Source organism: Oryctolagus cuniculus, chromosome 5, assembly GCF_964237555.1.
Source record: "Oryctolagus cuniculus chromosome 5, mOryCun1.1, whole genome shotgun sequence".
Taxonomy (NCBI): domain Eukaryota; kingdom Metazoa; phylum Chordata; class Mammalia; order Lagomorpha; family Leporidae; genus Oryctolagus; species Oryctolagus cuniculus.
In genome coordinates, this window is record NC_091436.1 from 61,906,358 (window position 1) to 61,920,089 (window position 13,732).

Genomic DNA, 13,732 nt, shown 5'->3' on the forward strand with positions numbered 1-13,732 from the left:
AGAAGGAAGAAAACATTTAAGCATCTGTTTGGTTATTAAAAAAAAGAAGAAGAAGAAAACAACAACCCAGAATTGGCTCATTAGCCAGATCTATTAGCCACATACCCGAAGGACTGGCAGGAGCTGATCTTTGGCAATTATTCATGCGGTAAAATGTGGCGATTTTAACTTTAGGAAATTCTTTGAGTCACGGGAAGATGAGCTGCCTGCTGATGTCATTCGGCAGAGGCTGAAAGTGAGCTTGAGTGGGGAATTTTTGAAACCAGGTGTTAATGCTTTGTGTTTTTCAGTGGCCAAAAAAATTGCAAATGAATACGGCTTAAAGCGCTTGTCTATGGGGGAAGCTCTGCGGTCCGTGTTAAACCACCACCAAGAGGCAGAGCTGGCCCTTATGCTGAACTGGCATCTCTGCAAAGGCAAGGCAGCACCGGACGAACTGGCCATTCAGGCCTTGGAACTGTCTCTGATGGAAAGCGTGTGCAATACAGCGGGGTACGTGATTGAAGGGTTCTGGAACGCCCACCGGCGTTTGTTGAGGGTGGGATCCACTTCTTGGGCTGTGAGCCGCTGGGTGGTTGCACAGCTTGATTTTCCCTCCAGCTAACAACCCGGCTGCACACTCAGAGGCCAGAGTAGCCGGCAAGCCTCTGCTGTCCCAGCGCAACCCCTGCGCTGTCCAAAAGCCTCCAGGCTTACACAGTCCACAGAGGAGGCCCACGTGACTTCCAGCTCCGGGTGGAGCTTCTCACCAGCCCGTGAAATAATGGTTGGGGCGGGGGTTTGGCACAGCAGTTAAGGCGCCACTTGGCACACCCACATCCCATCTCAGAGTCGCTGGGTTGTTCCCAGCTCCAATACCAATCCCCTTCTTGCTAATGAGCACCGTGGGAGGCAGCAGTGACGGCTGAGGTAGTTGGGTCCCTGCCACCTACATGGGAGACCCAGAGTTCCAGGGTCCTGGCTTCAGCCTGGCCCAGCCCCAGCTACTGCAGGCGTTTTGGGAACAAGTCAGTGCGTGGGAGATATCCTCTCTCTCTCTCTCTCTCTCTCTCCCTCTCTCTCTCTCCCTCTCTTGCAAGTCAATCAATAATGGAGGAGGGGTATCCTCCTCTGCTGTTCCTGTGGACATGGTCTCTCGCTGGCCCAGCCCTCTGCACAGGGAGCAATGTCCCTCCCTTAATGCTACCTCTGGACAAGACAGCTGCGTGCTTGGGCTCTCCCTCCTGTTTGCAGCCCTCCACCTGCCCAGTGCTCCCAGCACCAGCACCGCCCGGGGCCTGAGCACGGTTCCCTGACCTAGGCTCCCGCAGCGTCCTTTAGGTTGGTGCACATTAGAAGCTTCCTTGCCCTTCCTTGCCACTGGCCATGAACCAAGTCCCTGGACAGCTCTCCTAAGTCTGTGGTGGAGGGCAGGGCATCAGACGTTTTCCCCGGAGAAGGCACTGGGACTTAAAACTGAGTTACTCCCTCAGGTGTTCAGCTTTGCACAGCAGAGAGCTCAGTTAGGGCAGTCCTCGTAGAGCTGTGGAGGTTTTACTCCACCTTAATCTCAGTGCACTGCTCACCCACTCTGAATTCCCCTAACCCTGAGAGCTGCACGTAAGACCCTTCACAGGGCACAGGAGCCGAGCTGCTGTGTACTGGAAACCCCAGTGGCACCCACAGCCACCCTCTCGTAGGCTGGCCTGCAGGTGCCCACTTGCAGTCATCCCTGCCGTGAAGTTTAGACCTAGAGACCTCTGTGGAGCTGTCTCAGACCACAGCAGCCCAGACTCAGGACGCCCGTCCAGCGCCCTTGCTTGCTCCCCACTCACGGTGGGGATCCATGCACAGCCTGTGTTCCTGCTGTCAGCCTGACAGTCCCAGTCTCGCTCCCTCTGACTGCTTACGCCGTCTCCATTGTGTCCGCTCAGAGCCGTGTGTGCAGGATCCTGATGGAACAGTTTCCCCTGGGTATCACCAAGCCCCTCTCGCCAGCCCCGTCTGCATCCCCAGCCTCCTCGCAAGGCCCTCAGCTCAAAAGCAAGCCTAGAACACCTTTCCCTGTTTGCTCAGCCCACCACCAAGACACTTGTATTGAGCATCTAACCTGTGCCGGCTCCTGTTCTAATTGTTTCACATACCTGATTGCCAAGCTTTAAAACAACCCCAAGGGTTTAACGTTGTTAAAGTGGGACTCAGGGAACTCAAATCAGGTTTCAGATCTAGATCTGTATGCCGCTGAAACCTGTCCTGGGTACCATTTTGCGGTTAGAATAGCCATTTGAACATACTGTTCACTTCTTGAATTGTGCCAAAGCCTTGCTCTATGATGCCCAACAGATGGATCCCCAGCTCTCTCCTGCCTCTGCCTTCTGAACCATGTACTGCCTGACTCAGTGCCTGAGCAGACCGAAGCAGTTCAAGAAAAGCCAAACTGGAAGGAGAGACATTGAGTTACATAAAGCAAAGGCGCAGGGCTACTGCTAAAGAGAGGAACTCATTCTGGAAGACTGAAGGAAAGAAATGTAGAATTTTGGCCGGCGCCGCGGCTCACTAGGCTAATCCTCCACCTAGCGGCGCCGGCACACTGGGTTCTAGTCCCGGTCGGGGCGCTGGATTCTGTCCCGGTTGCCCCTCTTCCAGGCCAGCTCTCTGCTGTGGCCCGGGAGTGCAGTGGAGGATGGCCCAAGCGCTTGGGCCCTGCACCCCATGGGAGACCAGGATAAGTACCTGGCTCCTGCCATCGGATCAGCGCGGTGCGCCGGCTGCAGTGCGCCAGCCGCAGTGGCCATTGGAGGGTGAACCAACGGCAAAAGGAAGACCTTTCTCTCTGTCTCTCTCTCTCACTATCCACTCTGCCTGTCAAAAAAAAATATAGAATTCTTACTTTTGTTTTCTAAATTTACATATTTTATTTATTTAAAAGACCAAGAGAGACAAAGAGAGTGTGCTCCCATATGTTGGTTCACTCCCCAAAGGCCCCCCAACAGCCAAGACTGGGCCAGGCTGAAGCCAGGTCTGCCATGTGGGAGGCGGGGACTTGAGTACTTGAGCCGTCATCTGCTGCCTTCCAGAATGTGCATTAGCAGGAAGCTAGAACTGGAAGCGGAGCCGGGTTCTCAAACCCAGGCGCTCTGATACGGGAGGCGGGTGTCCCAAGCCGTGTCCTCACCGCTGCATCACAGACCTGTCCTAGAACTTCTGTTTTCACGTTTCTCTCGGTCAGTGTCGTCATCGATGGGTACCCTGTAACTCCACACCAAATGAACCTCTTGGAAGCCAGGTCAATCATTCCCATGATCATCTTTGAGTTGGATGTGCCTTCCAAAGAGATTTTCAAAAGGCTGATCCTGGATAAAAAAATGGAGCAGAGGTAACGTACCTAATGAAAAAGTGAACTGTAATTATCCAAGGGAAAAAAAAGTTTGCTTTTCACAGCCCTTTCCATTCCTTCTGTTCCCCTATTAGTTTCCCGTATCCGTTGCACAACAGTGCACAAATTATAGCTGTCAAAAATGCAAAGTACCGCAAAAATGTTGTCGAGATTCGGCAATATTACCAGCAGCAGCACCGAAACTGGTGTGTGATTGACGGATTTCACAGCAAATGGTGGGTGTGGAATGAAGTCATGAAAAATATTCAAATGGTGAACAATTACATGCAAACATACCTGGAAAGAATAAAAGCAGGTGAGGAAACATTTTAAAAGGTATAGAGTAAAATGTGAATTTGAAGTCTAAACGCAGCTAGCTCGTGTTCCTGTAGCTCATCCTGTTTGAATGTTTGTCCCAGCGATCTTAGCAAGTATTTCAAATCCAGAGTACCATTCAGTTACTGGCGCGCTATGCTCTGAAGGCTCCGTGATCCCCCAGCATGCCTGGGTTGAAGCCAACCCCCCAGTGCAATAGTATGAAGAGGTGTGGCCTGTGGGCGGTGTCTAGGCCATATGAGTGCTTCCGCTCTCTGGAAAGGGATTAGTGCCTTTTTTTTTTTTTTTTTTGACAGGCAGAGTGGACAGTGAGAGAGAGAGACAGAGAGAAAGGTCTTCCTTTGCCATTGGTTCACCCTCCAATGGCCGCCGCGGCCGGCGCACCACGCTGATCCGATGGCAGGAGCCAGGTACTTCTCCTGGTCTCCCATGGGGTGCAGGGTCCAAGCACTTGGGCCATCCTCCACTGCACTCCCAGGCCACAGCAGGGAGCTGGCCTGGAAGAGGGGCAACCGGGACAGAATCCGGCGCCCCAACCGGGACTAGAACCCGGTGTGCCGGCGCCGCTAGGCAGAGAATTAGCCTAGTGAGCCGCGGCGCCGGCCAATTAGTGCCCTCTTAAAAGAGACTCGCAGGGGACCACCACTCCCCCATGAAAGGGCGCCTCTGCATGCCATTCTTCTTAGTAGCTGGGAAATGGAGCGCGTGGGCTCTGAGGAGGGGGCCACAGCATCCAGCACATTACTCCAGGACCAAGCCCTGTCCTCAAACACTGTAATCCAATGGGCATCTGCCCGTGTTCTTTGCTGCTTCAGGGCCACCTGTATCTGATGGATTTGAAGTCAGTTTTATTTATTTATTTATTTATTTGCATTCTGTATTTCTTTTGTATGCTGTTCAAATGATGTTTCCCTGTCAGGGGCCCAAGGTTTACTCTACCCAGTGAGATGGGGCAAGGCCAGGGCTAAAAGATGAGATTCCTCGTCATTCTGCCACATTCCAGAACAAGATGTGAACATTGTCAGATGTCATTAAGAATATCCCAAGAATCAGAAAGAGATATTTAGGTGCCTTTCAAGACTAAATTACTAAACCTGTGATTTAAATCACTGAACTGCTTAGGATTAGTGAGGTTCAGCACATTTGCACTAAAGAACAACAAAGGAGAGGCTGGAGTTGTGGCATAGTGGGTAAAGCCACCGCCTATAGCAATGGCATTCCATAGGCTCCGGTTAGAGTCCTGGCTGCTCCTCTTCCGATCCAGCCCCCTGCTAATGCACCTGGGAAAGCAGTACAAGATGGCCTAAGTTGGCCAGCGCCATGGCTCAATAGGCTAATCCTCTGCCTGCAGCGCTGGCAGCCTGGGTTCCAGTCCCAGTCGGGGCGCCAGATTCTGTCCTGGTTGCCCCTCTTCCAGTCCAGCTCTCTGCTGTGGCCAGGGAGTGCAGTGGAGGATGGCCCAAGTGCTTGGGCCCTACACCCGCATGGGAGACCAGGAGAAGCACCTGGCTCCTGGCTTCGGGTCAGCGGGGTGTGCCGGCCACAGTGGCCATTGAGGGGTGAACCAATGGCAAAGGAAGACCTTTTTCTCTGTCTCTCTCTCTCTCTCTCACTGTCCACTCTGCCTGTCAAAAAAAAAATGGCCCAAGTCCTTGGGCCCATGCACCCACATGGGTGACCCAGAAGAAGCTCCTGGCTCCTGGCTTCGAATCGACACAGCTCCAGCCACTGCAAGCATTTGGGGAGTGAACCAGTGGATGGAAGACCTCTCTTTCTCTGCCTCTGCCTGTCTGTAAAAATTAAAAGATAATCAGTAATTTTATTTTGGTGCAAAAATATTAAAATCTATTCAGTGTTTTCGTAAAATACATATTCCATGAATTCTTCATTAAAATGTATTCACACATTTCTGTATATGTACACATATAAATATTATTTATAACAGATACATATCATTTATACTAAGAACTAAAACACTCATCAACAGATAAATGACTGAGTAAATTTTATGTATACAGTGGAATACTGTACATCAGTGAAAAAGAATTAGGTAAATTATGTAAACTGATATGGAAAGATGTCAAAAATACTAATAACTGATAAAAAAAAAGCAAGCTGCAGAATAAGGCTTACAATAGAGTGGCAAAAGCCTACCACGTGCAGGATACATGGATCTAGGGAAATGTGTAGGAAAAGTGAGAGGAGGATCTGCACCTGCAGGGGTCACCATGCCAGAGAGCTGCAGGATTGAGAGGAGGGAGGTATGGATTAGACCTTCTGTGTCTTCCACTTTGTGTTTTATTGTTTGGAATTTTACAGTGGGTACGTATTGGCATGGTGCCAGGTCACTGAAAGTATGTTAACTGTTAAAACCGCAGTAATTCATGTGTTAATAACAGGAAAAGCCGCCTGCATTGACAACCTATGCATCACACCTCAAGACCTGGTTTCTCGCCTGGGGGAATTTGGACAGTTCTGCCCTGTCAGCCTGGCAGAAGCCAATGAACTGTTTGACTGCTCTGTAAATGAATCCTTGGAATTTGCAGCAGAGTTCCGTGGGCACTATTATAAAATGCATTCGTGGGAAAAACTACAGGTGGGTTTGCTCCTCATCGCAAATGTGTGCTATTCTTGGAATTCATCAGATAGGAAAGGGTGGGTGCAGCTGGGAGCACCCAGAAACTCAAGGCCAGGAGCCCCACCACTGGGCCTGTGACTGTCTGGAAACACGGCACAAGCCGGCCATCCCTGATGGCTCCTTAGCCTGGGCTAGCCCAACAGGTAGGGGAGAGCCAGCGTGAGCCCCACCAACGGGGCGGGTCCGGAGCATCAAGGGTCTGGCCCTCAGGTGGGCATCCGGGAGATTCAGCTCCAAGGGCTTCAGAAAAGAAGTCCAAGGCACCTAAAGGAAATGAAAGTTGCCCCCCCCCCAAAAAAAAAAGTCCTCTGTGCTTTGAATCAGCTTTGCATCACCAGAATTCCCGGGATACCTTTACAATCATCTCTTGGTACCCATCAGGGCTCAGGACACCTGTGGACATCAAAATCCGGGGTTGCTCAGGCCTCGTATTCGCGCTAATGTAGGCACATCCTCCCCTATACTTCAAGCCACCTCTAAACTGTTCATAACTAACACAGTCTGTTGCCCTGTAGTGAGCCGCCTTGCAGGGAATAGTGACAAGAGGAAAAGTCTGTGCTTGCCCAGAGCATTGCTTTCCAGGACTTTGGGCCTTCTGCAGCTGGTCTACTCTGCAGGTGCAGAGGGCTGGCCATGCTGATACTGTCATGCCCACGAGTTGATGACATAAGCAGGTTGGCTGGGGGTTCAAAACTCATCAGATGCCTCTAAGTATTTTATCTTCCTTGGAGGAACTTCAACTTTCAATCCCTTTGTTGAGGAGCTATTTATTTCTTCCCACTTCTTTAAATGGTAGACGCAGAATTTTAGAACAGAAAATGTCATCAAAGCAGCAGATACTTAGTGCAGCAGTTCCACCTCTGCCTGGGATGCCCACCTCCTGTAACACAAGCCCGGGTCTGAGTCGCAGCTCCACTTCCAACTGCAGCTTCCTGCAAGTGCACACCCTGGGAAAGCGGCAGAAGATGGCTCAGGTGCTCGAGTCCCTGCTGCCCATGGAGGAGACCCTGACTACCTTCCAGGCTCCTGGCTTCACCCTGGCCCAGGCTCAGCTGCTGTGGAGGAGTGAGCCAGCTAGTGGAAGATACCTCTATCTCTTTCTCTATAAATCTCTCCCCGACCTGCCCCCCGCCACCTATCAAATAAAAGCTTAAAAATGAAGAAAACATAATTTTTAGAGGAAAACGAGATTAGATATTATGAATCTGATCTGGCCCCTGCACTTTAAAGTGGTAACTGAAACTAGGGAAGCTAACTCACCTGTCCAACTACCTAGTTATCCCACAATGAGGGCAGGATGGCCGGCCACGAGTGACTGGGCACTCCCCAGTGTCACATAGCAGGAGCTCGGCAGAGCATTGCGTGTGAATGAATGAATGAGATCCCAAGGGCCTCCGATGTGACCACTTGGCAGCTGCCCCTGGATGGTCTGAAGACCGGCAGGTGCTCCTGCCGGGAAGAACAAAGAACCTCCGCGGACTTTTGCTTGGTGTGGCATTCCTGTCTTAAATGGCTTTGCTGCTGTGATTTGTTTTTTCCTAGAAATTCTTGGTGAACCCAGAATTGTACGTGCCTCCCTTAGCACCGCATCCTCTCCCACCTGCTGACATGATCCCCAAGAGGCTGACACTGTCCGAGCTGAAGCACAGGTTCCCTAAGTGTGCCGAGCTCCAGGGCTACTGTCCGGTCACCTATCAGGATGGAAAGCAAAGGCAAGTGCCCGCCCTGCCGGGAGCCCCGAGGATGTCCCCTCTGGGGGTCTGGGTCAGCGGTGCTCACTGCTCACTGCTGTCTGCCTGGGAACACGCTCTGCCTCCTCCTTGAGCTGCCCAGGTAGAAAATCAAGATCCTTCCGCTGTCTACACAGCTTTTCCGGGTTTTTGTTTGTTCTTTGTTGTTTGGTCTTACAGATACGAAGCTCTGGTTCCTGGTAACATTAACCACGCTGTAGAATACCGCGATCGCATCTATATTTTTGAGACTAAAGAAAAGCTCGAGAAATTTCTGAGGTGAGATCATTCACTGTCCCAGACGTTTACTGAAGAGATCCCAGGGCCTGGGGAGGGAGGCAGATCCATACGTGATGACGATGATGATGATGATGGAGGAGGAGAACAAAACCGAGCCCTGCCAGTCCCAAAGCTAGAGGCCAGAGTAAGGCTGCCTATCAGGTACCTGACAAGAACAAGACGGAAGGAGACTTAGGGTGCTGAATTGTGGGGATCCCAGCAGAGTAAAGCCCAAAACATGATTGAACTGTCAGAGCTAGGCCTCAATCAGCAGTGAGAATCGGATAGATGAAGACGGAGAGGGACTGGTTCCAAGCAGAGAGACCCACAGCAAACGGAGCCCAGGGACCACCCGATTGCAGGAAACAGCCCGGCTGGCCACGGGGTTGGCAGAGAGGAGGACAGGGGAGCCGGGGCTGCTGAGAGAGACAGAGAGAGAGAGGGAGAGAGAGAGAGCGAGCTGGGGCTGGTGAGATAAAGAGAGAGAGAGAGAGCCGCGGCTGGTGAGCGGGGCCAGTAGGTGGCAGGAAGGTCAAGTGAAACCACCTGAACTTGCGTGGGGTTGATCCCACGGGCAGTGTGGGAAGACTGACTGGCTCCAGGTAGGTCAGCGTGAGACTTCCATGCGCTCTGGACTGACTCCCTGCACTGGGTGCTGGCAGTGGGCTGGAGGCAAGAGCTGCCAAGTGACCCTACTGCAAATCACACGACATGTTGGAGCTGGCCCATGCAGCGGCATGCGGGGAACGCAGCGGGCATGGGAGCCCCAACACCCCGAAGTCAGGAGAGCATACTGGGAGACTGAAAAAGAACCCCAGCGGGACCCAGGAGAGCCAGGATGGGGAGGCAGAGGGATGAGCGGGAGGTTCTAGGAGCAGGTGGCCAACAGGCTTGGATGCTGCACAGGGATCAAGCAAGACACGGGCTGCAGAGGTGTGTGGCGGAGGCTGTGGCAGGGCATTGGTGATCTTGGCGAGAACGGGTCCATAGTCAGGTGGGCTCCGAGGAGTGGACAAGAGAGAGGAGGAAATAAGAGGCCCTGCCCGTAGTCCAGGATGACAGACACCTGCAGCAGCTGGAAGCAGGTTAGGTGCAAACCAGCGGGAGAAGGGAGACCACCATAAAGCAGACCACGCACAACCTCCTTCTCAGCTGCCACACATTTCTTGTGGGGAGACCACATTTCTTGTTACATTCTGCCGAGTACTTATAAAATAAAATACCGTGTGGATCGAGTCACAGCCACAAATGCGTTTCTGCTGTAGTGTGCAGTCCCAGGGCACTGTTGGCCACAGGGTGGCTGTGCAGAGAGGGAAGAGGTGCGAGTTGATGGAAGGGATCTGGGACTGAGGGAATCGAGGTAGCTTTTCCTTTTTCCCTTTATTCGGGCTGGGGGAGGTGGTGGGGGAAGAATTGTGAGCACGTTTAAATGCAGACGCATGAGAGGGATCCAATGAAGAAGGAAACGCCAAGATGGGGGAGAGAAGGAGAAAGAAGGTGCTAGAATAAGACACCTAGACTGGAGACTCGGTGGGAAGCCAAGTGGGAGACAGGGAAGCAGGTGGACGCCTGGGCAGGCAGGGGTCTTGGCTGGGAGGTGCCTGTGTGGCGGGCACAGGCCGGTGGGCATGGCTCGGCTTGTGCTGAGCAGCTGAGCAAGTTCTGTCCTGTGTGCAGCATCTCCCTGGGGTGGGGAGGGGGTTACTGTGGGGGGGGGGGAGTAAGAAGTTTGGGGAGAATACAGAAACTTTCCTACGGTTGCTGTGAAAAACACGGAGACCAAGGGCAGGTGAGCAGAGCCACCTGGCGGCCAGGGAAGTGGGTGGCTGGGAACTCCAGTGCTTCCACTTGTGCATTCTCCAGGGGCGAGAAACAGGTGGAGAACTTGAGCTTCTGGCTGGCCCCTGGCCATGCACATTCCTAGGTGCACACACGAGGACGTGTGCGGGCGTCCACGTACTGACCTTTGTGTCCTAGGTCGCCACAGAAGTACTGGGACCAGAAGCTTCCACACAAGCTGCCCCCGCTGAAGCAGCCCATCTCTCTCACCAGCCTGCCTCTGCCTGGATACCTGGAGCAGGTGCTGTCCAGGGCTTGCTGTCTAGGAAACCTATGGAAAAAGCACCATGCTCCCTGCTTTTTCACAACTTTGATTTTGGTAACAATGAAATTCAAGGCAGAGCTTTCTGCTCTTCAGCTGCAAAACCGCTCTTCCCCTATTTGCGGATGGTGGTTGTTAAAACAGAATGTGTGAAAAGCTCCTGCTTTCATAGCTAATTCCCAAACAGAGCTGCGCTAATATGAAGGGAGGGGAGATTGTTCTGCCATTTGACGGTAGCTTGGTCCTTATTTTTTGAAATTCTGTATCTGTTAAACTTCCTCATAACAGGAAAGACCCAGGTTGAATCAGAGGCTCATTCACTGCACAAAATCTCTGAGTTGCAATGCCAGGATGAGTGAACCCCAGAGCTGGGGACTTGCTCCAAACCCCAGTGAAACCGCCTATTCAAGCCACATCTCATTTACCCAAATAGAATATTTTTGTTTAAATGATAAAACTTATCAGTAGCCAACTACTATTTTTAAAGCTAGGGTTTTTTGTTGTTGTTGTCCTCATTGTTTGTTTGTTTGAATTCTACAAGATGAAGGCCTGGGGCACAGCTGCTTACCACAGTCACAAATTCTTGTTGCCTGCAGTCCTCACTGTGGCTCAGGAGCCTGCAGACTGGGTGGCAAAAGAAAGGAAGCAGAAATGGGCCAGGATGATGCAGGGCCTGCCTCCCGCTCTCTCTGTTTTTCCTTTTTGTTATGGACTATGGCAAACAGACAAAACCAGAGAGGCTATGTGCAGGTACCCATCACCCACCTGGCACTCAGCCAATCTGTAATGTCCATGCATCCCAATTAGATGCATCTTGTGTTTCCTTCCTGTTGGCTAAGTATCATACCCCATTTTCAACCCCCGAGGCTACCTGGGTGACCACTTTATCTGTTTGCACCAAAAAAGCAAACTCAGATACACACATGATTTAAACTGTTGCCTACCCACCCACAGGGTATTGCCACGTCTCTGATTAAAGCCATGAATGCAGTAGGATGCTTAAAGCCCAAATTCCCCTTCTTAAGTGTGAGGAGATCTGCGCTGCTGTATATAGCATTTCATCTAAAAGGTACGTCTTTTTTTTTTTTTAGAGATGTATTTATTTATTTGAAAGACCAAGTCACAGAAAGAAAGGCAGACACATACACAGAGAGGGAGAGAGAGAGAGAGATCTTCATCTGCTGGTCACTCGCCAAATGGCCACAACAACCAGGGCTGACCTGGGCTGAGGCCTGGAGCCTAGAACTCCTTCCAGGTCTCTCACATGGATGCGGGGACCCAAGGACTTGGGCCATCTTCTGCTGTTTTCGCAAGCATACCAGCAGGGAGCTGGATCGGAAGTGAAGTAGCCGGGACTCAAACCAGTGCCCGTATATGATGCCAGCATTGCAAGCAGTAGCTTAACTCACTGTGCCACAATGCCAGCCCCAAAGTGTGGCTTTTTCATTATATGGTACTCAGAATTAATGTGTCATTAATTGTAGCATACAAAAAGTATACAGAAAGTTCATTAAAATGTTGTTATGAAAAAACTATGCATGGATTTCAAAACATTTTTAAATTTATCTTTTAGTTACATTTCCCAAAAATTTTACAAAGTATCTGAGTAGACATTTTCCATGAACTTTTTGAAAGCCTGTCAAATATAAAAAGGCTTGTTAAGTTGGGGTGGTTGCTTGATTGGAGTGTGTGCGTGTGTGTGTTGGTGAGATATGCAATGCAATATGGGGCAAATATTTTAACAAAACTATCAAAACTGAATTTCTAGCTTGAAAAAAGCAGGGACTGGGATTAAAAGGTCAGCTCCCAGTTCTGCACGTTATGGGGAAAGGCGAGCGCTGGCAATCACAGCCTAAAGGAGAATAATCCCCAGCTCCTCTTTGGGATCTAGACTTGTTCTCAACCGAAGCCGTGCAGTTCAGGCACACGGCCAGCCCTGTGTCTCTCCCAGGTCCCCCAGCCTAACCAAAAACAGTCACAGCTCTCTGTCATTTTCTACAGCATTTAACCCCAAAGGCTCTGAATATACAAGAAGGAAGTACAAGAAGAAGATGGAGCAGTTTGTAGAGAGATGTGAACTCATAACATACCTGGGTGCCAAGATGACCAAAAAATACAAGGAGCCGCAGTTCAGAGCCATTGACTTTGATCACAAGTTACAGACGTTCCTCTCACTCAGAAATATAGACCCTGTTAATGGATAGCTTGCTTCCGGAACTGCAGGCTGCATCCCAAGAGTTACCGCTAAGTGGTAGAAGGGAGTGGAGGGGCAATGTGTCACCAATCTGGCCGCCGTGAAGTCCTTTTCTCTACTGAGGCACGCCCCCTGGTGGCCACGAGTCAAATGGACTCAGATCCCGGGGCCTGCAAGGAGCGCTCTTCCGTAGGGTTAGGTTTTAAAACAGTTTTAAAGTTTGCAGCTCTTAGCCTGAACTTGGATGTTCTCAGGAAAGAGTCCTTGCATTTAGAATTCCATTTACAACATTTAAGTAGCTTATGTATTACACGTAATAAATTCACTGTTCATTTTCCTAGCATTTCCAGTAGAAAAATCAGTCTCTGTTAAAGAAAATCACTCGTTAAGTGTTAGCTTCAAGAAACAAAGCTCACATTGATATGAATACAACAGAAAAACTGGCTATACTTTTTACATAAGGAATTGTTTGTATGCTTTGCGAACATAAAGTACTATCATTTTCCCCAAAAAATAAATGCGCTTTGTCATAACTATCTGGCTGTCTCATTTCCTTTTCTTAAGCATTCCCTGAAGCATGCTTTTAAGGTTGTTTGGTTATTAGAAATCACCTGGAGCTTTAATAAGGATGAACTCTAGAGAGTCTTATCACACAACATTTATCAAAAAAGCCGTGCCAGTGGAAAACTTACTAACTTGAATATGAATGAGATTTTTAAAAAATAATTAATACAAATTTTAAACAGCAGCATCAAAAAATGTAGGATGAGCAACAGCAAGATTGGATCTTCATAAAAATCAAACAGCACTGTGGCCTAGCAGGTAGAGTTCCTGCCCAGGACACCAGCATCCCATATGGGTGCCTGTTCGAGTCCTGACTGCTCTGCTTCCAATCCAGCTCCCTGCTTCTGCTGGGGAAGCAGCAGAAGATGGCCCAAGAGCTTGGGCCTTTGTCACCTGCGTGGGAGACCCAGATGGAGTTCCAGGCTCCTGGCTTTGGGAGGTGAACCAGCAGATGGAAATATATGGAAGACACCTCTCTCTCCCTCTCCTTCTCTTTCTCTCTCTTTTTTTTTTCTATCTCCCTGTAACTCATCTT

At 50.3% G+C, this 13,732-nt stretch overlaps 1 protein-coding gene across 7 annotated transcripts in view; it reads left to right on the top strand.

Annotated features, from left to right (window-relative positions):
* The window catches only part of AK9 (adenylate kinase 9), a 159,637-nt gene extending 146,470 nt beyond the window's left edge, over positions 1-13,167 (top strand). For 5 of the 7 annotated variants that reach the window (XM_008263360.4, XM_070073706.1, XM_070073707.1 and 2 more), the window contains 9 exons: positions 291-492; positions 3,209-3,355; positions 3,451-3,671; positions 6,091-6,287; positions 7,872-8,041; positions 8,240-8,338; positions 10,316-10,418; positions 11,394-11,508; positions 12,441-13,167. In XM_008263360.4, coding sequence (XP_008261582.3) covers positions 291-492; positions 3,209-3,355; positions 3,451-3,671; positions 6,091-6,287; positions 7,872-8,041; positions 8,240-8,338; positions 10,316-10,418; positions 11,394-11,508; positions 12,441-12,643 — 1,457 coding nt within the window. In that variant the 3' untranslated portion in view covers positions 12,644-13,167. The other 2 variants (XR_011388592.1, XM_070073708.1) reach the window with 2 other exon arrangements.
* Positions 13,168-13,732: the final 565 nt, after the last annotated feature.